General features: G+C 38.7%; 1 protein-coding gene across 1 annotated transcript in view; it reads left to right on the plus strand.

Annotated features, from left to right (window-relative positions):
* Positions 1 to 26761, plus strand: part of su(r) (dihydropyrimidine dehydrogenase su(r)) — a 466373-nt gene that overhangs the window by 352153 nt on the left and 87459 nt on the right. Inside the window, exon 21 of the mRNA XM_090382920.1 lies at positions 24593 to 24855. Within this exon, the coding sequence (XP_090239046.1) occupies positions 24593 to 24855 (263 nt within the window). The remainder of the gene's footprint in view (positions 1 to 24592; positions 24856 to 26761) is intronic.

The raw sequence follows: 26761 nt of genomic DNA on the forward strand, positions 1-26761 counted from the left end.
CTTTGCTGTTTTTCTTCGCATCCCTTGCCAAGGATCTCTCGTAATCTGCCTTCGCCTGCCTAACCTCCTTTGTAACTTGGTTACAGATCAACTTGTATCTATCATAGGCTTCTGTGTCACGTGTTAATTTGTATGTATCCCATGCATTTTTCTTCTCTGCCATATGCCTCATTAGTTCATCTGACGTCCACTTAAGCCTAAACATTGAACAATATTTCTTAGTTGGTATGTAAAGCCTAGTAGCTTCCAAGATAAATTCTTTGAATGCTTCGCATTGTGAATTTGCTGTTGGTAACATCATCAGATGGTCCCACTGTATAGAATTTAAATACTGTCTCAGTCCATCGTAGTCGCCTTTACGAAAGCAATATCCCTTTCCTTTACCCCTAATGGTTGTTTCCTCTTTGAGTAAATCCAACTTCAGCACACTGTGATCACTGCCACCTAGTGGTTCATTTATCTGCAGATTCTTAATGCATGAAGAATCACTACTGATAATCAAATCAAGAGTATTACTCCCTCTAGTTACCTCCCGAACATGCTGATGTAGAAAACAATCATCCAATAAATCCACAAAAGCCTTGCTAGTGTGTGAGTGACCAGCCCCCCAAATTCCAGTCAATATCTGGGAAATTAAAATCCCCCATTATAAGACTCCCTGATTTACTGGCCCACTCTATTTCTCTGTACAGTTTCTTATTATACTCATCAGAGTGATTAGGCCTATAGCACACTCCTACTCTCAATTTTGATCTCCCAATGCTTATGTCACACCAAACTGACTCGACACTGCACTGTCCAGCAATGTCGACTGGCTTCACTTCCTTGGATTTTATGTGTTTCTTAACTAATAGCATAACCCTTCCTCCCTTCCTATCCTGTCTATCCTTTCTATAGACATTGTACTCCCCAAATTCCAGTTCTGCATTCCTTATATCTGTGTGACACCACGTCTCTGAAATCCAAACAATATCTGCCTTTGATGTTTTGAGCAATACCTCAAATTCATCAAATTTATTTACTAAACTTCTAGCATTGGTGTACACGCAAGTATACATGCACCTGCTCTTCCTCTTAGCCACCCTAACACAACCCATGTGTTTACTTGTACTCCCATGATTCCCAGCAGTCTCTGAAATATCCTGCATCTTATTTTCCAGGCTGCTGCTCATTCCAATAGAAACAGTGCAAGAATCACTTTCTCCTCTGCCAGTGGCTACTGTTAATCTATTAATCCTTGTATCCCCCCCAATCTAGCAGTTTTCTGACCCACCTAATACTGCCTCGATAGCATCAGCAAACATTCTTGCACCCTTTCTATTTAAGTGTATCCCATCCCTGTAGAAGCAGTCTCTCCTGTTAACAAGTACAGACCAGGCTGAAAAAAGTTCTATCCCTTGAGCCCTGCAGAATCTTTCCAGGGGCGAATTGATCGAGAGGGCTCTCATCATATACTCCCTCCTATCGTGTGTGGGCAGAATTGCAGACACTTTCAAATTCAACCCTAATTCACGGCTTTTTTCATCAGTGACCTGTACTTGTTAAGTAATTCCGCCGGTCTCCTACTCTTAATATCATTAGTGCCAACGTGTACAACTATATCACCTTTTGTGCCCTTAAAAGATGATATCCGCTCTACAATGTCATCAACCTTTGTCCCTGGCAGACATACCCTGGTCCTGTTCCACCTATCCTTTTTACAAAGCATTTTTACCGTTTCCCCGACAATAGAGTCACCAACAACTACTAGTTCCTTTGGGACCAGCGCATTCTGCCTTCGGGGTTGCCGCTGTGTTGCGCGATGACCAAGTGCAAGCTCTGGCATTGGTGTGGGCAGCTGAGAGCTTGATGGGCCCCTCACTTGTAATCCTTCGAGGGCATCCACCCTGTCCCTTCAAGCTCTCATATAGGCCCATAACAACGCTGAGTTGTTGCCTGATTTCCTTACACTCCTTGCATCGCACACATACAAAGACATCTCCCACGGCAGTATCATGTCCCATACCTGACTGCTCCGTAAATATCAAGCAAATAGTGCATCTTAAAAGGCTGTGATTCAGAGGGCAACTGCCCCCCTCAGTTCTCCCCTGAGCCACAGCATTCCCATTAGCTTGAGCCTTTTGCTTTGCTGCTCTGGTTTGAGTCATGATTTCGATTTACTTTCAATAAAATTTCAATTTCAGAATAAAATTAAATCCTAAACTTGTATCCCAACACAGTTATAACGCTATATTTATGTTTCAGTAATGATTGTTATCTACGAAATCTACTAGTGTTATCTACGAAATATTTATGTTTCAGCAACGAGTGTTATCTATGAAAGATTTATGTTTCAGTAACGAGTGTTATCTACGAAATCTACGAGTGTTATCTACGAAATATTTATGTTTCAGTAACGAGTGTTATCTACGAAATCCCTTTATATAACTTCCATATCAAGTTATATGTTAATTATTTATTTTTACTAATTATTTATGTTACGTAACCTAAGTGGTTATATGTATAGTTAAAAGTACAATTTAATTGCCAATGAAGTTCGAAGTTAAAAGATGAATATTAATGGCCCACCAAAATAGTGATTGCCATCAAACTCAATGGAACTTTTCCTAATCTTGTGGCACACTTGAAAATGGTTGTGGCACACTGGTTGAGAACCACTGATCTGTTGAATAGAAGATGTTTTATTGTGTTTCATCACACTTCAAAATGAGTGATTTTACTGAGCAGTGAATTTGCATTAAATTTTATTCTAAATTTAGGGAAAAGTGCAACAGAAACCTAGGAAATATTAAAGACAGCTTTCAAAGATATGTTATGTGTTGTTCAGAGACTTTTCATAGATTGCTTCGCAAAGTTTGAAGACTTGTCCTTCAAAGATGATCATCACTCTGACCACCATTTCAACTTCAGAAGGCAATGATTCAGTTGTTCGTGATGTGATCATGAACAACTGAATGTTTAACAATTCACAAAGTTGCTAGTGAATTGGTATTCTTATGGAACATGTCAATCAATATTAACAAGATTTGGGAATGCAATGTGTTTCAGCCAAATTGTGGCTCACATCCTTGCTGATGATCACAGAGCAGAGTTCTTGCATGTCAGGAGCTTCATTAATGAGCTGCTGCTGACTCACCCTTTGCTTCTTCTAGGATAAATGGTGATGATGTGTGTAATGCTATGACCCTGAAACAAAGGTCCAATCTTTTCAATTGAAGGTTATGTTTTTTCCATGGCCCAAAGATGCAAGACAGTTTCAATCAAAAGTGAAAAATTATGCTTATCATATTTTTTGACTCACAAGGCATTGCTCAATATTAATTTGTCCTGTTTGGTTTTACAATGAACCAGGAATACTACAAAACAGTTCCACAGTGATTGCATAATGCTGTTTGGAGGAAACAGTAAAAAAAAAAAAAAAAAAAAAATGTGGGGCTTCAACAAATTCGTGCTTGCATCATGAAGCATCCATGCACAGTGCTTTCCATTCAAGAATTTATTGTGAGCACCCTCTTCTCAGTGATTCCCCATCTGCCATACTCTCTGGATTTAGTTCCTGTGATTTATTATTATTATGTTTTTTTCTAAAAGCTTAAATACCTCTTGAAAGGTCACAGATTTGTAACATTTGAAGAAATTATTAATTTGAAGCCGACTGGGCTAGCTGGGTGGGTAAAGTGCCTGCCTGGCAACCCAAAGGTCGCGGGTTCGAATCCCGCCTAGGGCTTGGATCAAAGTACTGCAAAACCTTGGGAGGTGCATTATGGCCACAGAAGCTGATGTGCGAACAACTACAAAAAAAAAAATAATAAATAATTTGAAGAATGTGATGCAGGAACTATTAGCAATTCCAAAAGCTTATCAGGAATAATTCCAGAAGTTGCAGAAGCATTGGTGTGTACAATATCAAGAAGCCTACTTTGAAGGAGAACCACCTTTAAGTGGATCTACTTCAAAGTAACCAGTGAGCTTCATCACTTTGCAAATATTACTTAATTTCCTAAACTTTTTGATAACACATTATACTCAGATCACAATGATTGGAACCACTGTGCAACCCTCAAAATGTATTTTTAGTCTGTAAGTCATGTCTATTCTGTGGTGGGTTCTATTTTGCTGAACGACAAGTGTAAATTTTCAGGGTTAAAAAAAAACAAAAAACATAGTCTTCGCTTGAGGCAAACTGAATTACAAACAGCATGCAAATAGTACATAAAACTTCCTCCTGTTGAGATGAGAAATACCTCTTAAATTTAGCTGGTGATTTGAATTTAACTCAAACCATTTCTGCTTGGTGTGAAGGAGAGCACTGACATTATTCATTGTCATGCCCACAAAGGATTCTAATTATGTGTTTAAATATAAGCCCATCCCCTTTCTTTTTGCAGTAAAGCAGCTAAGGCTGTGAAGTATTGGTGCATTATGCCTTAAAATTGCTGATATTTTTATGGTAAGTTTAACTTTTGCTGGATGAAAACACTATGGAATTTTGCCTGAGATTGTCTAAATTGGCCACTATGTGGAGAAACATCCATAAAAATTCCTCCCATCATTAGGATTTTAAATCAGTTTTTACTATATGGTGAGTATTTCGAAGTGTAAGGGAGGTTGTATCTCTGTAAGCACAGTTACCTGGAACCTCAAGGACCAGCTTACCTATAAACTGGGCCCTTGAAGTTTGTCACAGACATTTTCTCAAGTATGATAAGCTAGGGCTTGCTACCCTGGAGTCTAAAACAGTGATGGAACTGATTTTTTGGTTTCACTTCTGAGTCAAATGTGCCAAATTTTGGTGAATCCAGTTGTTCTGTGAAACTAAATCCTTTACTTGCACCATCACAATATTGGGACTGTTAGCAACCTGGGAATAATCCCAGTGTACAAGTCCTGAAATGGACTAGTATACTGGTGACCAGTATACAAGGCGTGTACTAACATAAGCAGGGATCAAGGTGTGATGTCCACACCACACAGAGTAATGCTGCCCCTCTGTGTTAGGCAATACTAGGTGGTACATAATTCTCATCGACTAGTGCAAAACCAACTTTTTGTTTATTGAAGGCTCAAAGTGGTAAAACCTATGTTTAGTCTTGAGAGCAAGCTCCGGCAACCCCTCCATCTCTTCCACCATGAAGTTGATTAATACCTTTTGGGATTATGGTGGGCATCATGGTAAGATTCAATCTTCTTTATATTCCAAGGGAACAGCTCTAAAATGAAATTTGCAGGCCGACTGTTACATAGTCCACTAGACTGATTTCAAATTTGTATTCTTGTAATGCCAAACAACACAAAGTTGAGAATGGCTCCACTGGAGAAGAGATCATCACCAAGTTGTGATCTGAGGTGCTGAGAGAACCACTCACCTTGATCATGTACTTGGAAGGGTTGTTTGTGAGAAAGAGATCAGAAGCATTGGCTGTGTATTATGATTGTCTGGTATTCTGGTAGATAAATGAACAATCTGTGAGATCATTAGTGATTGCAGAAGCCTCTGCATCTTGACCAGCTGGGTCTGTGTGACTAGAAAATGGAAGCCAGCTGGAGTTGTGAATGTTAAAATCACCAAGGAAATTACCTCACTCTTAAGAAAGTGGACTGGAGAAAGTCAGGTTTCAAAGAGAGGAAGAAAGTCAAAGGATTCCAAGTGATTAGTGGAATTGGGATAATGATAGAGGCAACATTTGAATTTGACTGAATGGGATGAAGAAATTAAGCCAGAGAAGATTGAAAAGAGGAGATTCCAAAGTACTAAGTCTCTGACAGGGAATATCAGAGCAGATATATGGACAAATACAACCTTTGAAGCGAAAAGACTCATACAGTGAATAATTAGGACATCAGAGATGAGCATTTGTTGACTCAACCAATAATTGGGATTCTTTAAGAAAAGGTATGTGGAGCATGGCAGACTGTAAGTGGCTATGGATGTTATTGAGATTGGAGTTGAGACAACGTACATTTCATGAACAAGGATGTGTTTGGGAGGTTTAGATATTTTTGCAGATTAATTTTGTTCTATTTTTTTTTTACATGATTTTTCAGTAGTAAATAAATGTACAGGGAGGGGGTATGCCCTGTTGTATGATGTAATGAAATTTTTGGATATGGCAGAGAATATACCCAGCTCCTTGACATAAAGTGGCCTCAACAATGCTCCCACATACACACTACTTGGACTTCTTCCAGTCACTATCTGACAGTGTAGAGGCAGCAAGATTACACACATTTCAGTGCGTAGCACACGCTTCTTGATTAGACCGGGGTTTGAGCCCGTCACCACTAAATACGGAGGATGGGGAAAGGTCAGGGAATGTCCACCGCATATCCCGGAGCAATATGGCCTTAGTTGCTAATGCTCCTAAAAAAAAAAAAAAAAAACCAAAAATAATTGTCCTAGAGAGTTACCAAAAAGTTTGATCTGGTGGACTAGTGCCTAGCCTATGAACACCATTTTAGAGCTGTACCCTCGAAATGTAAGGAAGATTGGATCTTGCCATGATGCCCATCATAATCTCAAAAGTCATCAATCATACTGTATGACAAAAGAGATAGGAGGTTTGCTGAAGCTTTGCTCTGCAGACCAAACATGGGTTCCTCCAATAAGTGCAAAGTGGTGATATTGCCCTGGAGAGTCATCTACCACCTTTTGATGTAAATATAAATACATGCAAGAAATCTAGATTTATATTTTTCTTATAAATGGTATTTTGTGACAGTACCTTGTTTAGCACTGTTTTAATTGACCTTTCATTATTGTATTGTTTAAATATATTAAGCATTATAATAATTAAATAGAATATTGTTTTGTAGAATGAATGTTTAAAGATTTATTTGGCAAAAATTACTTATTTTGCTATATGTATTCACAAATGGAAGTGGACAGTTTGAATAGATTTAAAGGAAAATTGGAAAAATTATTAGGAGTGACAAAATGTAGTCTTTAAGTTTTTAATATTTTTTTATTTTTGAGTTATGTTTATAAGCTGTCTTTCTTGCATTATTTTTCCAAATACTAAATATTACACAAAATAAACAGTAATATTGTGTATACTGATTATTTAGTACTCAACAGTAGATATGGTAATATTTAGTATTAAATATCACTGTATCTACTATTGCCTTGACACAAATATTTGTTAAGCAACCACGTGGTTCATTAAAATTGGAGAACTATAAATTTAGTAGAGATGGCTTTTTTTTTTTTTTCATAAAATCTGAATTATCTATATATTGAAATGGAAATTATTTCAAATGTTTGTTATTTTTGTTTTCCTTATTGATGCAAATATAAGGAAGGCCAAATCAACACTAAATTTTAACGTTTGATCTGTGACAAGATGATGTGATAGGTTGGAAATTATTTCAAATGTTTGTTATTTTTGTTTTCCTTATTGATGCAAATATAAGGAAGGCCAAATCAACACTAAATTTTAACGTTTGATCTGTGACAAGATGATGTGATAGGTTTTAAAACTTTTCATTTCACAATTTATTTTTTACCTCTCTAAATACGATCAAAACTATATTTGCATCTTGGCTAGAAATCACTGCCACCAATATGCATTCTGTTTGGGGGCGCCTCCGTAGCCAGGTGGGAAGGAGCAGCAGTGCGTAGCACATGCTTCTTGATTAGACCGGGGTTCAAGCCCGTCGCCACCAAATACGGAGGATGGGGAAAGGTCAGGGAATGACCACCGCATATCCTGGAGCAATATGGCCTTAGTTGCTAATGCTCCTAAAAACCAAATAACTAACTAACTAAATAACTAGCATTCTGTTTGGCAGTATGTTTTGCCCCATTTGGCAAATGATTCCACTGATTTTGAATCACAAATTCAGACAATTACCGAAGATGTTGTGAAGATTGGAAGAGACTTGGGATTCGAAACTTTGGACATTGCCAATGTATGTGACTGCAGTGACTCACATGCAAATGACTTAGATGATGCAACTCTCGTTGAAATTGATGAGCAAACTGCATATAAAGAAGAGGAAAACAATTCTGACGTGGATAATATTGAAGTGGAACCAAAGGAATTTTCAACAGAAAAATTGGAGAAAGTTTTTTTGGGAGGTTGCCATGGCCTGCAAGGCGATTATGAATGGAGATCTGGATGTTGAACATAGCATCAAGATACAGCAAATTTTACAAGATGGGATTCAATGCCACAAAGACTTATATGCCAAGGAAAAGAAGAGACGACTTCACCAGACTTTATTATTGAAATACCTAAATAAACAAAGCTTTTTTATCATCTCTCATGTGTTACCTTTTCATTAATAAAAGTTTTGCAATATTTTTTTTATTTCAAATCCTTTTAATTGGCTATCAAGTGCAAATTGTTTATAGATTTATTATAATTTGTTTATAGACTGTTTCTCTGGTATGCATTCAATTAAAACCCATTATAATTATACCTCAATCAGCATGGTTTCACATAACACGGAACAGTTTCAGTACCAATTATCAGTGCTATGCAGGGTATTGCTGTACTTGGTAAATCCACCCTGTTATCCAATTAAAATCAAAATGACACTAAAGTTATGTAAGTGCCAGCAGTGTATTTTGTATTTGGTTTAATTCCGTATTTGGGTCATACCTTCATAATATTTGGGACATACTTTCCTTCATTTCTGATAAATGGACTAATATTGAAAGTCTAAATCAGGGGTTGCCAACCCCTTCATAGTGATGTGCTACTTTTGGTATTAAAGAAATTGTCACAGGCATCAAAGAGTACTGCATTTGTTTGGGGCTTGACATTAAAAGATTTAAACTAAATTAATACCTTTATTATATAACGCTAGTTAACACGTAAAATGTTATGAAAACACGCAATCTTGACTAATTTCATTCTGCTGAACACAGAAATCATATTAAACTTTGTTGATTAGTTCTTGTTTTCGAATTACAGTTGAGGTCTCATATTAGGAGTTACTCAACATTGTCAACTACAGCTCTCGACAAAATGCATGGCAGCACAGTAGTTTCAGTACCACCATTCTCTTATCATGCGATCGGCAACTGTCGCCTCACTCTGCATCACATGATAAGTTGTCACCTCATATGCTTCTTAAACTCTGTTGCAGTAATCCTTGAATACAGCTAGGTATTAGTTGATTTGTTCCTAGTTAACTTTTGTTCTCTGTGAGATTCCTAATTTTTGTGTAGTATTTGTGTCGCGTAAGATTAATATGCCCTGTAATTGTGTGAATAGTCCAGATGACTTCTGTTACGTATGTGGAAAAGTCATGATAGCTTCAAGAAAGTGTCCATTAACTTGAACCATAAAAAAGGCCTACTTGTACTTTGGGTGTAAAGTAGGTGGCCAGGGCAAGAACTAAACTCTACATATACACATATGCTGCACTATCTGTTTATCAAAACTCAATGTGTGGGGTGAATCGAAAGGGACATTTTATGCCTTTCACAGTGCCCATGGAGGGAGCCAGCAAATCAGGTAACAGACTGTCACTTCTGTATGGTGCCTCCTATTAGAAAAGGGATGACAATGAAGAAAAAAATGGACAGCAATGTACCCAAATATACCATCTGCAATTCGTCTCATGCCTCACATTGAAGTACTACCTACTGATGAACCACCAGACTCTTTTTCTGTACACTCTGATAAAGATGAAGACACTGATGAATATCAACTTGATATACACAAAGAAGTACAACAGCCATCTATGTCAAGGGATCCACCATTTTGTCCACCTTTATCTTACTGAACCATATAAGATCACAGAAAGTGAGCTTAATGACCTCATCAGGGATCTTGAACTGCCAAAGAATAAGGCAGAGCTTTTGCCCTCAAGGCTACAACAGTGGAATCTTCTTGATCATTCTGTGAAAGTGACATTTCTTACTCTAAATAAAGACTATGATAAATTCTATAAAACAGAAAGTGAACTCACTCTTTGTAAGGATGTTGATGGTCTAATGGCAGCAATGAACATGAGGCATGTTCCTGAAGAATGATGACTATTTATAGACACTTCTAAGGTTAGCCTTATGGCTGTGTTATTACACAATGGAAATATGCTTCTTTCAATACCTCTTGCATATGCTGTCCACAAACAAGAAATATACGTGAACATGGAGAACATCCTCCTAGATGTACACTATCAGAAGTATGATTGGAAGATATGTGGTGATTTAAAGGTAATTGCCATTTCATTAGGACCGCAAAAGGGTTACACTAAGTATTTTTCCTTTCTCTGCAAGTGGGATAGTTGTGCCAAGGATATGCACTACGAGAAGAGGAGTTGGCCTCAACAAAAATCATTAACGCCTGGAATGAAGAATGTAACATTTGAACCTCTGGTAGATCCAAATAAAGTTTTGCTTCCACCACTCCACATCAAATTGGGGTTCATGAAAAATTTTGTGAAGGCTTTAGAAGTGAATGGTCCTGCATCACATACCTGCAAGAGAAATTCTCACAACTTAGTACAGAGAACATTAAGGTAGGCATTTTCATTGATCCAGAAATAAGGCAACTTTTCAAAGACAAACAGTTTGAATGACCTTAGTGATAGTGAGAAATCAAAATGGAAAGCCTTTTGAAATGTTTCAACTGGTTTTCTAGGAAATGTTCAAGCCAGCAACTACAGGCAGCTTGTGGAAGACCTCATTACTTCTTACAAAAAACTGGGGTGCAACATGTCACATTTCATCCTGCCAAATTGTGGTGCTGTCAGCAACGAACATGGTAAGTACTTCCACAAGACATTGCAGTGATGGAACACAGATACAAAAGCATATGGAGTGCTGCCATGTTAGCTGATTATTGTTATATGTTGAAAAGAGATGCTCCTGAAGCTGAATACAAGCAAAAGGCGAAAAGGTCCCAAAACCAATTCTGCTGGAATTGAATCAAGTAGCATTCAAATCTGGCATCATTGTTTTCATATTGATATAGCAGATACTGGGAGTTTCTATGTAACAAAGATACAAAAGCATATGGAGGTGATATAGTTGAAAAGGTGATATAGTTGTACACGTTGGCATTAATGATATTAAGAGTAGGAGACCGGCGGAATTACTTAACAAGTACAGGTCACTGATGAAAAAAAGCCGTGAATTAGGGTTGAATTTGAAAGTGTCTGCAGTTCTGCCCAGACACGATAGGAGGGAGTATATGATGAGAGCCCTGTTGATCAATTCGGCCCTGGAAAGATTGTGCAGTGCTCAAGGGGTAGAATTTTTTTCAGCCTGGTCTGTACTTGTTAACAGGAGAGACTGCTTCTACAGGGATGGGATACACTTAAATGGAAAGGGAGCAAGAATGTTTGCTGATGCTATCGAGGCAGTGTTAGGTGGGTCGGAAAACTGCTAGATTTGGGGAATACAAGGACTAATAGATTAACAGTAGCCGCTGGCAGAGGTGAAAGTGATTCTTGCACTGCTTATATTGGAACGAGCAGCAGCCTGAAAAATAAGATGCAGGATATTACAGAGACTGCTGGGAATCATGGGGGTACAAGTAAACACATGGGTTGTGTTAGGGTGGCTAAAAGGAAAAGCAGGCGCATGTACACTTGTGTGTACACCAATGCTAGGAGTTTATTAAATAAATTTGATGAATTTGAGTTATTGCTCAAAACATCAAAGGCAGATATTGTTTGGATTTCAGAGACGTGGTGTCACACAGATATAAGGAATGCAGAACTGGAATTTGGGGAATACAATATCTACAGAAAGGATAGACAGGATAGGAAGGGAGGAGGGGTTATGCTATTAGTTAAGAAACACATAAAATCCAAGGAAGTGAAGCCAGTCGACATTACTGGACAGTGCAGTGTCGAGTCAGTTTGGTGTGACATAAGCATTGGGAGATCAAAATTGAGAGTAGGAGAGTGCTATAGGCCTAATGACTCTGATGAGTATAATAAGAAATTGTACAGAGAAATAGAGTGGGCCAGTAAATCAGAGAGCCTTATAATGGGGGATTTTAATTTCCCAGGTATTGACTGGAATTTGGGGGCTGGTCACTCACACACTGGCAAGGCTTTTGTGGATTTATTGGATGATTGTTTTTTACATCAGCATGTTCGGGAGGCAACTAGAGAGAGTAATACTCTTGATATGATTATCAGTAGTGATTCTTCATGCATTAAGAATCTGCAGATAAATGAACCACTAGGTGGCAGTGATCACAGTGTGGTGAAGTGGGATTTACTCATAGAGGTAACTACCATTAGGGGTAAAGGGAAGGGTTATTGCTTTCGTAAAGGTGACTACGATGGACTGAGACAGTATTTAAATTCTATACAGTGGGACCAACTCATGATGTTACCAACAGCAAATGCAAAATGGGAAGCATTCAAGGAACTTATCTTGGAAGCTACTAGGCTATACATACCAACTAAGAAATATTGTTCAAGGTTTAGGCCTAAATGGATGTCAGATGAACTGATAAGGCATATGGCAGAGAAGAAACATGCATGGGATACATACAAATTAACACATGACACAGAAGCCTATGATAGATACAAGTTGATCTGTAACCAAGTTACAAAGGAGGTTAGGCAGGCGAAGGCAGATTACGAGAGATCCTTGGCAAGGGATGCGAAGAAAAACAGCAAAGAGTTCTTTACTTATGTAAACTCTAGAAGGAAGGGGATGGATGAATCAGATTGGTCCACTTGATATCGATGGGTCAGCTGTTGATGACCCTGCTCAGGTAGCTAACAAACTAAATGAATATTTTGCATCGACATTCACACATGAGGAGTTATTCAGCGAGAGGAATGCCAGAGGTGTATTCAACTCTAGCAGTAAGCTAGAGAATCTTGTAATAACTGAGAGTAAAGTGGAGGAGAAATTGTTGAAGATAAACACAACAAAGGCACCTGGGGTGGATGGGATCTACCAGTTATATTAAAGGAGGCAGCAAAGGAAGTAAGCAAACCCTTAGCCATAATTATGAGAGCTTCCTTGGACTCAGGGGAGGTACCCATGGACTGGAGATGTGCAAATGTGACCCCAATTCACAAGGGAGGATCAAAGGCTGACACAAGTAATTATAAACCTGTGAGTTTAACTTCTGTTCCCGGAAAATTAATGGAGGCACTGGTTAAAGAAGCACTGCAGGATCATCTAGACAAGACTTCAGTTATAGCTCGGACACAGCATGGTTTTGTTAAGGCAAAGTCTTGCCTGACCAATTTGATTGGATACTATGATGCAGTCATGCCGTCACAAAAGAACTGGATGCAGGGAATAACTTTGATATTATATACTTGGATCTTAGAAAGGCTTTTGATACTGTTGCACATGGAAGACTGCTGCACAAATTGCTGCTATGGATAAAGGGGTGGTTGAGGGGAGAAGACAGAGAGTGGTAATCAATGGACACTGCTCATCGTGGACTAATATTATTAGTGGAGTCCCTCAGGGTTCAGTATTGGGTCCTTTATTGTTCTCTGTATTTATAAATGATATTGATGATGGTATATCAAGCTTAATGTCCAAGTTTGCAGACGATACGAAGGTTGGCAGGGTTGTCAAGGACACTACTGACACTATGCTGCTGCAACAGGATCTGGAAAGGTTCAGCAGATAGGCTGAGAGGTGGCAAATGAAGTTTAACATTGACAAATGTAAAGTACTACATATGGGAAACAGCAAACCCAGAGCAATGTATCAACTCTGTGGTACTACACTGACAGTGGTAGAGAATGAAAGGGACCTGGGGGTGGTTGTGCAGGCAGATATGAAGTTCTCTGAGCAGTACATACGGGCTGCAAGAGTAGCTCATGGTGTATTGTCAATGATATATAGGAATTTTTCTAGCAGGAATAAGGAGGTGATTATTCCCTTGTATAAGGCAATAGTCAGGCCACACCTAGACTATATACAGGCCTGGAGGCCTCATTTCAAGAAGGATGTAGAGCTGCTGGAACGAGTATAGAGAAGAGCAACAAGATTAGTGAATGGAACAAAGGGGTGCTCTTACGAAGAAAGGCTTAAGTTTTGCAAATTACAGTGTCTGGAGACTAGGCACCAGCGAGGTGTTCTGATAGAGGTGTACAAAGCCTTGAATGGTTTGAGCATGCTCAATGCTGATGGGATTCTTCCTCTTGCTCAGAATAATCACCTGAGAGGGCATAAATTCAAATTGAGGAAAGACAGATGTAGGATAGATGCGCGGAAATTTGCCTTTAGCCAGCGGGTGGTTGGTAGGTGGAATAGACTTCCATCCCTTGTCGTGGAAGTTGATAGCCTAAATAAGTTTAAGGCTCAGCTGGACAGGTATTTCGAATGAACAGAGGGGTGAAGTGGAAGTGGTTATTTTTTATTTATTTATTATAATCTATAAATTATAGCACTACTTACCTGTTTTAATAATTTAACTTGTCATGTAGATTGTAACGTACAACAGTACTATTCATAGAGCTTTTAGAATCAGTGATTTGGCATAGATTGCTTGCGTGAGAGTTCGAACCACATGGGTGGCAATAGTAAGTTACATTTATTATCTATTATAACTACTTAGATTTTACAAACATAGCATTTTAACTTAATACATATAACCACTTAGATTTTACAAATGTAATGTTATAACTTAAACTTGATAGGAGATACAAAATTCATATAACATAACTTGGTAGGAGATAAAACTCTATACTGAAATATATATATAGTGTTGTTACTGCATTGGGATATAAGTATAGTGTTATATTTTTAATTGAATTTAAATTGAATCAAAATGATGCCTCAGACCAGAGCAGCAAAGCAAAAGGCTCAAGATAGTGGGAGTTCTGTGGCTCGGTAGAACTTGGTTGTGCTCTGAATCATAGCCTTTTGAAATATACTGTTTGTTTGTGGTCCTCTCAGGAACAGGACATGATATTGCCAAGGGGAATGTCTTTGTGTGTGCTCAATGTAAGAGGCGCCTCCATAGCCAGGTGGGCAGGTGCAGCAGTGCGTAGCACACATTTCTTGATTAGGCCAGGGTTCGAGCCCGTGACCACCGAATACGGAGAATGCGGAAAGGTCAGAGAATGACCACCGCATATCCCCGGAGCAATATGGCCTTAGTTGCTAATGCTTCTAAAAAAAAACCAAATAATAGCTCAATGTAAGGAGTGTGAGGAAATCAGACTCCAACTCAGCGTTTATATGGCACTTTATGAGAGCTTGAAGAAGAGGGTAGATGCCCTTAAAGGATTTAAATTGAGGAGGCCCATCAAGCTCTCAGCTGCCCGCATCAGCACCAGAGCTTGCACTTGAACATCAAGCAACACAGCACCAATCCCCAAGGCAGAATGCACTGGTCCCACAGGAACTAGTTGTTGTGGGTGGCTCCATTGTCAGGGAAATGGAATCTATTGTGCAAAAAGGATACGTGGAACAAGACATAGTATGTCTGCCTGGGGCAAAAGTTGATGATGTTGTAGAGCAGATATCTTTTAAGGGCACAAAAACTGATATTATTGTACATGTTGGCAAGAATGATATTAAGGGTAGGAGAACGGCATAATTACTTAACTTAACAAATACAGGTTAATGTTGAAAAAAAAGCCATGAGTTAGGGTTGAATTTGTAAGTGTTTGCAATTCTGTCCAGACATGATAGGAGGGAGTATATGATGAGAGCCTTGTCAAACAATTCGGCCCTGGAGAGATTGTGCAAGGCTCCAGGGGTAGAATTTTTTTAGTCTGGTCTGTGCTTGTGACAGGAAAGACTGCTTCTACAGGGATGGGGTACACTTAAATAGAAGGCTTCAAAAATATTTGCTGATGCTATCAAGGCAGTGTTAGGTGGGTCGGAAAACTTCTAGCTTGCGCAGATACACAGACTATTAGATTAACAGTAGCATTTGGGGCAGAGGTGAAAGTGATTCTTATACTGCTTCTATTGGAATGAGCAGCAGCCTGGAAAACAAGGTGTGGGAGATTTGAGAGAGTGCTGGGAGTCATTGAGTAATAATTAAGTACGTGGACTGTGTTAGGGTAGATAAGAATAAGAACAGGTGCATGTATACTTGCGTGTGCACCAATGTTAGTAGTTTAGTAAATAAATTTGATGAATTTGAGCTGTTGGTCAAAACATCAAAGGAAGATATTGTTGGAATATCAGAGACTTGGTCTCATGCAGATATAAAGAATGCAGAATTGGAATTTGGTGAGTTACAATATGTACAGAAAGGATAGACAGGATAGGAAGGGAGTAGGGGTTCTGCTATTAGTAGTAAAAATCTAAGGACGTGCAGTGGTGCAGATGGGTGGACAGTGCAGTGTTGCATCAATTTGGAGGAACATAAACACTGGAAAAGCAAAATTGAGAGTAGGAGTGTGTTATAGGCCTAATGACTCTGAGTATAATGAACAACTGTACAGAGAAATAAAGTGGGCCAGTAAATCAGATTGTCTTATAATGGGGGATTTTAATCTCCCAGATATTGACTGGAACTTGAGGATTCGTCACTCACACACTAGCAAAGCTTTTGTGGATTTATTGGATGATTGTTTTCTAAAGCAGCATGTTTGGGAGACAACTAGAGAGAGTAACACTCTTGATCTGATTATCAGTTGTGATTCTTCATGCATTAAGAATTTGCAGATATAGTAACCACTAGGTGGTAGTGATCACAGTATGCTGATGTTGGATTTACTCAAAGAGGTAACTACCATCAGGGGTAAAGGAAGAGTTTTTGCTTTTGTAAAGTTGACTACTGGGGTCTGAGACAGTTTTTAAATTTTATACAGCAGGACCAACTGATGATGATACCAACAGCAAATTCTAAATGGGAAGCACTCAAAGAATTAATCTTGGAGGCTACTAGGCTCTTCATACCAACTAACAAATATTATTCAAGATTTAGGTGTAAATGGATATCAGATGAACTAATGAGACATGTGGCAGAGAAGAAAAATGCATGGGATTCATATAAATTAACAGATGACACAGAAGCCTATGGGATATAAGCTGGTCTGTAATCAAGTGACAAAGGAGGTAAAGCAGGCAAAAGCAATTTATGAGAAATATTTCGCAAATGATGTAAAGAAAAGCAGCAAAGAGTTCTTTATTTATGTAAAACTCTAGAAGGAAAGGGATGAATCAGATTGGTCCGCTTGATATTGATGGTTCAACTGTTGATGATCCTGCTCAGGTAGCTAACAAACTAAATGAGTATTTTGCATCTTCATTTACACATGGAGTTATTCAGGGGTGGGATTGCCAGAGGTGTATTAAACTCTGGCAGTGAGCTAAATGATTTTGTAATAACTGAGAGGAAAGTGGAGGAAAAACTGTGGAAGATAAACATAAAAAAGGCCACCCGTAGTGGATGGGATCTATCCAGTTATATTAAAGGAGGCAGCAAAGGAAGTAAGCAAACCTTTAGCCATAATTACAAGAGCTTCCTTGGACTCGGGGGATGTACCCATGGATTCGAGATGTACAAATGTGACCCCAATTCATAAAGGAGGATCAAAGGGAGACACAAGTAATTACAGACCTGTTAGTTTAACTTCTGTTCAAGAGAAATTATTGGAGGCTCTGGATAAAGAAGCACTGCCGTGTCATTTAGAGAAAACTTCAGTTATAGTTCAGACACAGCATGGGTTTGTTAAAGGGAAGTATTGTCTGACTTATTTGATTGGATACTATGATGTGGTCAAAAAGGAACTGAATGCAAAGAATAATTTTAATATCACATATCTGGATCTTAGAAAGGCTTTTGATTCTGTTGCACATGGAAGATTGCTGCACAAATTGGAGCAGTTTGGCATTGGAGGAAAATTGCTACTATGGATAAAGGGATGGTTCATTGGGAGAAGACAGAGTGGTAATTAATGATCACTGCTCTTTGTGGACTAATGTTGTGGAGTTCCCCGGGATTCAGTGTTGGGTCCATTGTAGTTTTCTGTATTTATTAATGTATTGATGATGGTATATCAGGCTTATTGTCTAAGTTTGCAGATGATACAAAGGTCAGCAGGGTTGTTAATGCCAGTATGCTGCTGCAACAGGATCTAGAAAAGTTGAACAGATTGAGGGGTGGCAACTGAAATTTAACATTGACAAATATAAAGTACTGCATTTGGGGAGCAGTAACCCAAGAGTAACATATCAACTGTGTGGTACTATGCGAGAGGGTGGTAGAGAATGAAAAGGACCTGAGGGTTATTATGCAGTCAGATATGAAGTTTCTCTAGCAAGGAAAACGATGTGATTATCCACTTGTATAAGGCAATGGTTAGGCCACACCTTGATTACTGTATATGTAGGTCTGGAGGCCACACTTTAGGAAGGATGTAGAGTTGCTGGAACGAGTACAGAGAAGGGCAACAAGGTTGGTGAATGGAACAAAGGGTTACTCTTAACAAGAAAGGCTTAAGGCTTTTGCAAATTACAGTGTCTGGAGACTAGACTCCTGCAAGGTGATCTAAATAATCCCTTGATAATGCTGCAAAAACCCAGCAGCTACAGTGTTAGCTAAAATGCTAAACATTAGCAAGGGCACATGATGCAAGAAAGCAAGCTTATATAGTATCAGGCAAAAAAAACACCCTTCTCATTTCATCCATCCACTCACTCCAAATGTTTGTCTAGTTCTTCCTTGAATCTGCTTAAGCTATGAACTACAACGACAGATGGAAGTTTGTTCCAGCAATCAACAACCTCCTGACTAAAAGGCATACTTCCACACATCTATCCTACAACTGTCTTCTCTCAATTTGAATTTATGCCCTCTCAGGTGATTATTCTGAGGAAAAGGAAAACTCCCATCAGCATTGAACATGCTCAAACCAATCAAAGCTTTATATACCTCAATCTGATCACCCCACAGGTACCTAGTCTTCAGACACTGTAATTTGAAAAACTTAAGCGTTTCTTTGCAAGAGCAACCCTTTGTTCCATTCACTAATCTAGTTAACCTTCTCTCTAATCGTTGTAACAGCTCCACATCCTTCTTAAAATGAGGCCTCCAGACCTGTACACAGTACTTAAGGTGTGGCCTGACTATTGCCTTATACAAGGGGATAATCACCTCTTTATCCCTGCTAGAAAAATTCCTGTATATCATTGACAAGACACCATGAGCTACTCTTGCAGACCATCTACACTGCTCAGAAAACTTCATATCTGCCTGCACAATTACCCCCAGGTTCTTTTCACTCTCGACCACTGTCAGTGTAGTACCACACAGTTGATACGTTACTCTGGGGTTACTGCTTCCCATATGCAGTACTTTACATTTGTCAATGTTAAACTTCATTTGCCACCTCTCAGCCCATCTGCTCAACTTTTCGAGATCATCTTGCAGCAACATACTGTCATCAGTGTCCTTAACAACGCTGCCAACCTTCATATCGTCTGGAAACTTGGACATTAAGCTTGATATACCATCATCAATATCATTTATAAATACAGAAAACAACAATGGACCCAATACTGAAGCCTGAGGGACTCCACTGATAACATTAGTCCAGGATGAGTAGTGTCCATTGATTACCACCCTCTGTCTTCTCCCACTCAACTATCGCTTTATCCATAGCAGCAATTTGCCTCCAATACCACACTGCTCCAATTTATGCAGCAGACTTCCATGTGCAACAGTATCTGAAGCCCTTCTAAGATCTAAAATATGATATCAAAATTATTCTTTACGTTACAGTTTCTTTGTGACTACAGCATAGTATCCAATCAAATTGGTTCAACAACACTTCCCCTTAACAAACCCATGCTGTGTCCGAACTATAACTGAAATCTTGTGCAGATGACCCTGCAATGCTTCTTTAACCAGTGCCTCCATTAATTTCCTTGGAACAGAAGTTAAACTAACAGGTCTGTAATTATCTGTCTCTCCTTGATCCCCCTTTATGGATTGGGGTCACATTTGCACATCTCCAATCCATGGGTACCTTCCCTGAGTCCAAGAAGCTCTCATAATTATGGCTAAGGGTTTGCTTACTTTCTTTGCTACCTCCTGTAATATAACCAGATAGATTCCATCCACCCCTAGTGCCTTTCTTATGTTTTATCTTCAAATTTCTCTTCCACTTTACTCTCAGTTATTACAAGATTATCTAGCTTACTGCTCGAGTTTAATACACCTCTGGCATTCCCCTCCCTGAATAACTCCTCATGTGTGAATGTAGATGCAAAATACTCATTTAGTTTGTTAGCTACCTGAGCAGGATCATCAACAGTTGAAATGGCGCCTCCGTAGCCAGGTGGGAAGGAGCAGCAGTGCGTAGCACACGCTTCTTGATTAGACCGGGGTTCGAACCCGTCACCACCAAATACGGAAAGGTCAGGGAATGACCACCGCATATCCCGGAGCAATATGGCCTTAGTTGCTAATGCTCCTAAAAACTAAAAATAACAAATAACAAATCAACAGTTGAACTGTCTATATCAAATGGACCAATCTGATTTATCCCCCTTCCTTCTAGAATTTACGTAAGTAAAGAACTCTTTGCATCCTTTGCCAAAGATTTCCCGTAATCTACCTTCGCCTGCCTAACCTCCTTTGTAAGTTGGTTATAGACCAGCTTATATCTATCATAGGCTTCTGTGTCACATGTTAATTGTTATACTGGAGTTTACTTACTAGTATCATTCAGACTTCTCTGAACAACACATCTGTATAGCGGGACGTTTTCCTTCCTTGATCATTTGTTCTGTCATAACCCCAGTATACTCATGTGACTGTCTAGTGGTTTTCTATATTAGGACAATGGTCTCGGCCCTCGGTAATCCTACCCAGCGGAAGGGAATAGGAACTGCAGCTTTGACCAAGGCTCATAATACTCAAATCCATTCCAATTATAGTTAGGAGTTGAGCACTGAATATAAGTTCTTCTATTCTAATTCTCTGCTTATTTATTAGCGTGAATGGAGGATAGGTTTGAGGCATATGTTAAAACAAAACATGGTTTAATGCAATCTATTACAGAAATGGTACATATTTAATAACTACCGCCCTAGTGGCAGTGACAAGCAAATCCTAAATCATTTGGTTACAATAATATAAATGGATTTTATGGAAGTATTTAAGAGTTCTTAGCAATTATTGATACTTTGGAAACTAATGTGCTCTTCACATAGGTGTTCTTCATGTGGATACTTCATCTCAGGCAAGCACTGGCATATGACATAATGGTTATACAAACATGATGGGTGTCAATACTAAAATACCGCACTATTTAGGATAGCACTCTTAAGATTCATCATTTTACCTATCGTTAATTTGTGAAAAACCGACAATCTAAGTGATGCGCTATTTTAAGATAGCAGTATTAGGATATTCTACCTTTAGTCACATTAACATAATTAATCATATTCTTGAGGAGTAAAGTTTATGCATAGCTGTAGGAAGCGATTAGAACTTACCGAAGTTAAGACGACTCCTTCGGCTACATACGGGGCTCGAGGTCGGTGTCCTCATCATCTTCCTATCTTCCTCTTTCTCCATTCTGTGTCTCTCTTCCACTCTCTTCACTAGATTTCACTGCTAAGCTCACGACTACTCTTCACTACTCCAAAAACTGCTTACTCTCGCGTTGATCTCACGTCTTCCAACTCCGTCAGTCTCCCGTCCTCCTGGTATTATGCACCTTATCGCGTGAACTTTCGCCACCCCCCCTCGGAGTCCAATCAAGGGTGGGGGCACCTTATTCTCACGCCGACACGACCGATAAGCTCACCAGTATTTTCCAGAGAGAGCGAAAGCTCATATTTTTCTGGACTGGTAACTAACTTCTCCCTAACGACTGCTTATCTAGAATAGAGACAACAGTGAACAGGGGGGTTGATACAATATTCGGATGATATTCAGACGTGTGAAGCCTCAACCCTCCTGAATTTTGGACTCTTATCGCTATCACGAGCTGGTAGTCAAGTTTACCCTATGTGTTTCTTAGTAATGTTTTCACTGGGATAACCAAGAAAACAAAAACACCTCTTTTAGCATAAGGGATACAGCAAAAATGGAAAAGAGGGGGGGTACGAAAAGTAGAATGTAAAATGAATGCATTTTACATAATTTATATGTATGCCATGCATTTTTCTTCTCTGTAACATGTCTAATTAGTTCATCTGACATCCATATAGGACTAAATCTTGAACAGTATTTGTTAGTTGGTATGAAAACCCTAATAGCTTCCAAGATTAATTATTTGAATGCTTCCCATTTTGAATATGCTTTTGGTAACATCGTCAGTTGGTCCCACCATATAGAATTTAAATACTGTCTCAGACCACCATAGTCACCTTTACGAAAGCAAAAACCCTTCCCTTTACTCATGATGGTAGTTACCTCTTTGAGTAAATCCCAATTCAGCGCACTGTGATTGCTGCCACCCAGTGATTTCCTTATCTGCAGATTCTTAATGCATGAAGAATCACTACTGATAATCAGATCAAGAGTATTACTGCCTCTAGTTATCTCCGAACATGCTGCTTCTGTAGAAAACAATCATCCAATAAATCCACCATAGCCTTGCTATTGTGTGAGTGACCAATCCACAAATTCTATCTCTGGGAAATTAAAATCTCCTATTATAAGACACTCTGATTTATTGTCCCACTCTATTTCTCTGCACAATTGCTTATTATACTCATCAGATTCATTAGGCCTATAACATACACCTACTCTCATTTTTCCTCTCCCAGTGCTTATGTCACACCAAACAGACTCAACATTCCATTGTCCACCAACATCAATTGGATGCACTTCCTTAGATTTTATGTGTTTCTTAGCTAATAGCATAATCCCTCTTCCCTTCCTGCCCTATCGATCATTTCTGTACACATTGTACTACCCAAATTCCAATTCTGCACTACTTTGCCTGTGTGACACCCTGTCTCTGATATCCCAACAATATCTGCCTTTGATGTCTTGACTAGCACTTCAAGCTCATCAAATTTATTACTATACTCCTAGCATTGGTGTACATGCAAGTATACGTGCACCTGTTTCTACTTTTAGTTACCCTGGTTTAGTTACTTAAATTCAAATTGAGGAAAGACAGTTGTAGAATAGATGTGCAGAAATTTTCCTTTATCCAGCAGGTGGTTGATTGATGGAACAACTTCCATCTGTCATTGTAGAAGTTGACAGCTTAAATAAATTCAATATAGACATAGACAAACATTTGGAGTGAATGGTTGGGTGAAATGCTGTATAAGCTTGCTTTCTTGCCTCATGTGCATCTACTAAAGCTAACTAGTTATCATAAAACTTAATAAATGAAGTGACTGATACATATTCGAAGGAAAAGCAAAGGAAAAATAAGATTATTATAATACTTACATGTTTGATTATAATTTGTGTGCTATTTTATGAATTTGAATCAGTGATTTTCATTTTATTAAACTGTGATTATTGTCAGTAATGTGTTTTTTTTGAACTGACTATTAGTATCAAATGTTAAATAATAAACATTTCCTTTTGTTTCCTATTTTGATTTCTCAAATTCTCTTATTATAACATTCATAAATATGCAGATTTGTTTGTAACATATACATATGTTGTAAATATTAAATAATAATAAAAAAATATACAGATATAAAAAAATGTACACATAACTCCCCCAGAGTTTACATTCGCCGTCCTCCCCCAGTGCAAACACACTGGATTCAACTCTGCTGCCAGCATCCATGTGAGTCACTGAGTGTAATTGAATAATTCACCAAATGAATCAGTTATTGTATAACCTCTGGATTGTGCCCATCATTAAATATAACATACTTGCTACCACAATTAGGGCAACTTTAAAATTATATGCCTATAAAAACAAAGAATAAAAAAGTGTGGATTTGTTGCTGCTGTTATAAAACTGATTGCAGGCTGTCAACTATCCTGGTATCTGGAATATGATTTAGCTGTTTCACTATATATTCCTACCAAGTAACACACGGTGATTCAAAATTTCATTCACTCCAGTTGTAGATGTTAATTCATGATTGATAACTTGATGGAATTTTGTTCTCACTGCTATATCAGTGTTTGTCATCCCCCCCAACGTATAACAGTTGCTGCTGTTATATGTTAGCTTTCAATAACTAAGCAGTAGTGTTCCATTCACAATGAAGGCAGCACATCATTTACACTAAAAACTTTCATGTATTGGAAAAATTAAAGGTTAGTAATCAAATAAATTTTAATAATAACTATTCAAATGCTACATCAAGTCTCATCAAACATGCTAAAAAGAGATTATGCTTACATTTGGGGAGGAAGGTGTTTTCAACATTTATAGCATTTTCTATTATAATTATGTTGTGGCAGTAAATAATTGAAATATACTGTGGGTTGCACATATTTTGAGTCCTGTATTATTATTGTATGTAATAATACAGGGTTCAAAATTACTGTCATAAAATAAATAAAAGGTGAGTAGTATGTAATTTAAATAATAGTTTTATCAACATTTTGTGGAACTCAGTTTAAAAACCATTGATATAGAGGTATGCACAAAACCATCTAAAGTCCTCATATGGCCATCAAGCTATCAGTTGGACAGATCTGATGTGTGGTAAAAGGTCATGACTTTTGCTTGCATTTTGTTTCTCATTATTTTCAGAAATTTGAAGCAGGCATACTTATACATATTTTTAATATAGGAAAGGCTGATGGTGTCACAGTTACAAATACTGTATCCAGCTTAATGGAGCTGAAATCTGATTCCACAGCATGGCCAGCAGTTGGAACAGAGAAAAAAACAACATATGGTGGGATGTCTGGGAATGCTATTCGACCTGTTGCATTGAGGGCTGTATCAGCTATTGCACGTGCTCTTCCAGGTTTTGCCATTATGGCTACAGGAGGAATTGACTCAGGAGATGCAGGAATACAGTTTCTCTATGCTGGTGCTTCAGTGTTACAGGTAAGTAATTTCAAAACTGGTTCATTTAACTTTCTTTAAGGATGTGAAGCAGATAGATTACATGCACTGATAACTAATGTCATTAAAGAAGTGGAGATTTCTTCATTTCAGTTAAATAGATTTCAGATGGTTTCTTGATTAGAGTTTAGCTATTTTCCCTTATAAAATTTTTTTGATAATAAATTATTTTTTCCATTGAATTAATCTTCTTAGACATTAGTTCTCAAATTCTGATGTGTGTATTCCTATCATGTATTGTTACATTTATAAGAAGGATGTGGTGTATTCTGGGGATACATGGTTCTTCTCTGCACATGTTTACAAAATTATCTGCCAGTCAGGTGCTCCAGTCAATTTATGATCCTGCTGATAAATTTAATATTTCTGTAGAAATGGCCTTGCCAACATCAGTAGTATACATAGTCACTCTTTTTACTGTCTTGTGTTTTGGGGAGAATTTAAGCAGGATTGCCAATCAGCATGGGTAATTGCATATTATCAGGACATTTCTCAATTGAAGCAAATCACAGGTTCTGCCACTTACCATTGTTTACAATTCCCTTTATATATAACATCCTGGAAACAGGGCTCAACAAGCATGGTCACCATAGAAATCCAATTTGAAAAACTAGTATTATAAGTGATGAGAGGCATAACTGAGAGGTTGTACTGAATAATCAGTTATGGTTAATAATTAAAATAATCAATTACGGCATTTGCATTATCAATTATGGATTTTTGATAATAAAATAAAAAGGTATAACGGAAATGTGGATAATGAGAGAGAGAGAGAGAGAGAGAGAGTGTGCCATAAGACAATGCAGAACTTAATTGTATAATCCCCCAATGGGGGAGGGTTACACAGTTTGAAGTGGTGGAACATGTTTAGTCTCTAGAGCTAAGTTCCGGCCAACCCTTCCCTATCTAATGATTTTTCAAATAGATATTTACAGTATACCCAGTATAAAATAAAATATAAGTATAAATTCAGTAGCTTTCGGAACACGCGTCCCTTTATCAACTGACAAATTTGAATACATTACAAGCAAAGTGTGGCACGTTACTCATGCGTCATTGTTGTAGCACGGACGTGTGCTGCCTTACGCCAGTGATCATCCATCAATAAAACGGTTGTCTCTAGGATGGGATGTATACGCATGCCTTTCTGGCGATTTAATGCCTTAGGGTTGTTTATTATGTTTAGTGACTCTAGCCATAGGCGGTGGCGAAAGTGTCGCGCGTGGTCCACTATCTCAAAGTCGCGCTTGGGGTCAAGATCGCGGTTGGTAGCCCGAAAATGTTCTGCAAGCGCGGACTGGTCAGTTTCGGCAAGCCGGATTGCTCTGTCGTGTTCCGTGAGGCGATCCTGGAGACGTCTCGATGTCTCACCTACGTAGCAACTGTTACAGGCCCTACAGGTGATACGGTACACTACATTGCTGCGTAAGACAGGTGTGACAGGGGTCTTCACACTGGAGACAAGTGAACGTAGGTTCCTACCTGGTAATTGCACACATTTGATGTTGTAACTTCTCAGGATCTTCGAGATACGTCCTGACACTCCTGGATAGTGCGGAATGTAGGCGGATGATATGCCGACTTGCTTCGGAGGTCTTGGGTTGGAAGTAAGTTCTTGTGCCTGTAACAAGCATCTGTTTAGTACATGGGATGGATAACCGCATCTGGTTAGGTCCGCCTTCACACGGGAGATCTCATTACGTCTAATTGTGTCGGTGCTGGGATGGCTCCAGGCCCTGGAGAACAGGGTGCGGGCAGTGCTATTGAGATGGCATGGAGCGTGGCCGGACCCGTAGTTGGTGAATTGACCGCACCACATGGGTTTGCGGTATACTGAGGTCTCTAGATGTGGGCCTATGCGATGCACTAGCACGTCCAGAAATGGGAG

Source organism: Mastigoproctus giganteus, chromosome 10, assembly GCF_048544385.1.
Source record: "Mastigoproctus giganteus isolate SK-2022 chromosome 10, ASM4854438v1, whole genome shotgun sequence".
Lineage (NCBI taxonomy): Eukaryota > Metazoa > Arthropoda > Arachnida > Uropygi > Thelyphonidae > Mastigoproctus > Mastigoproctus giganteus.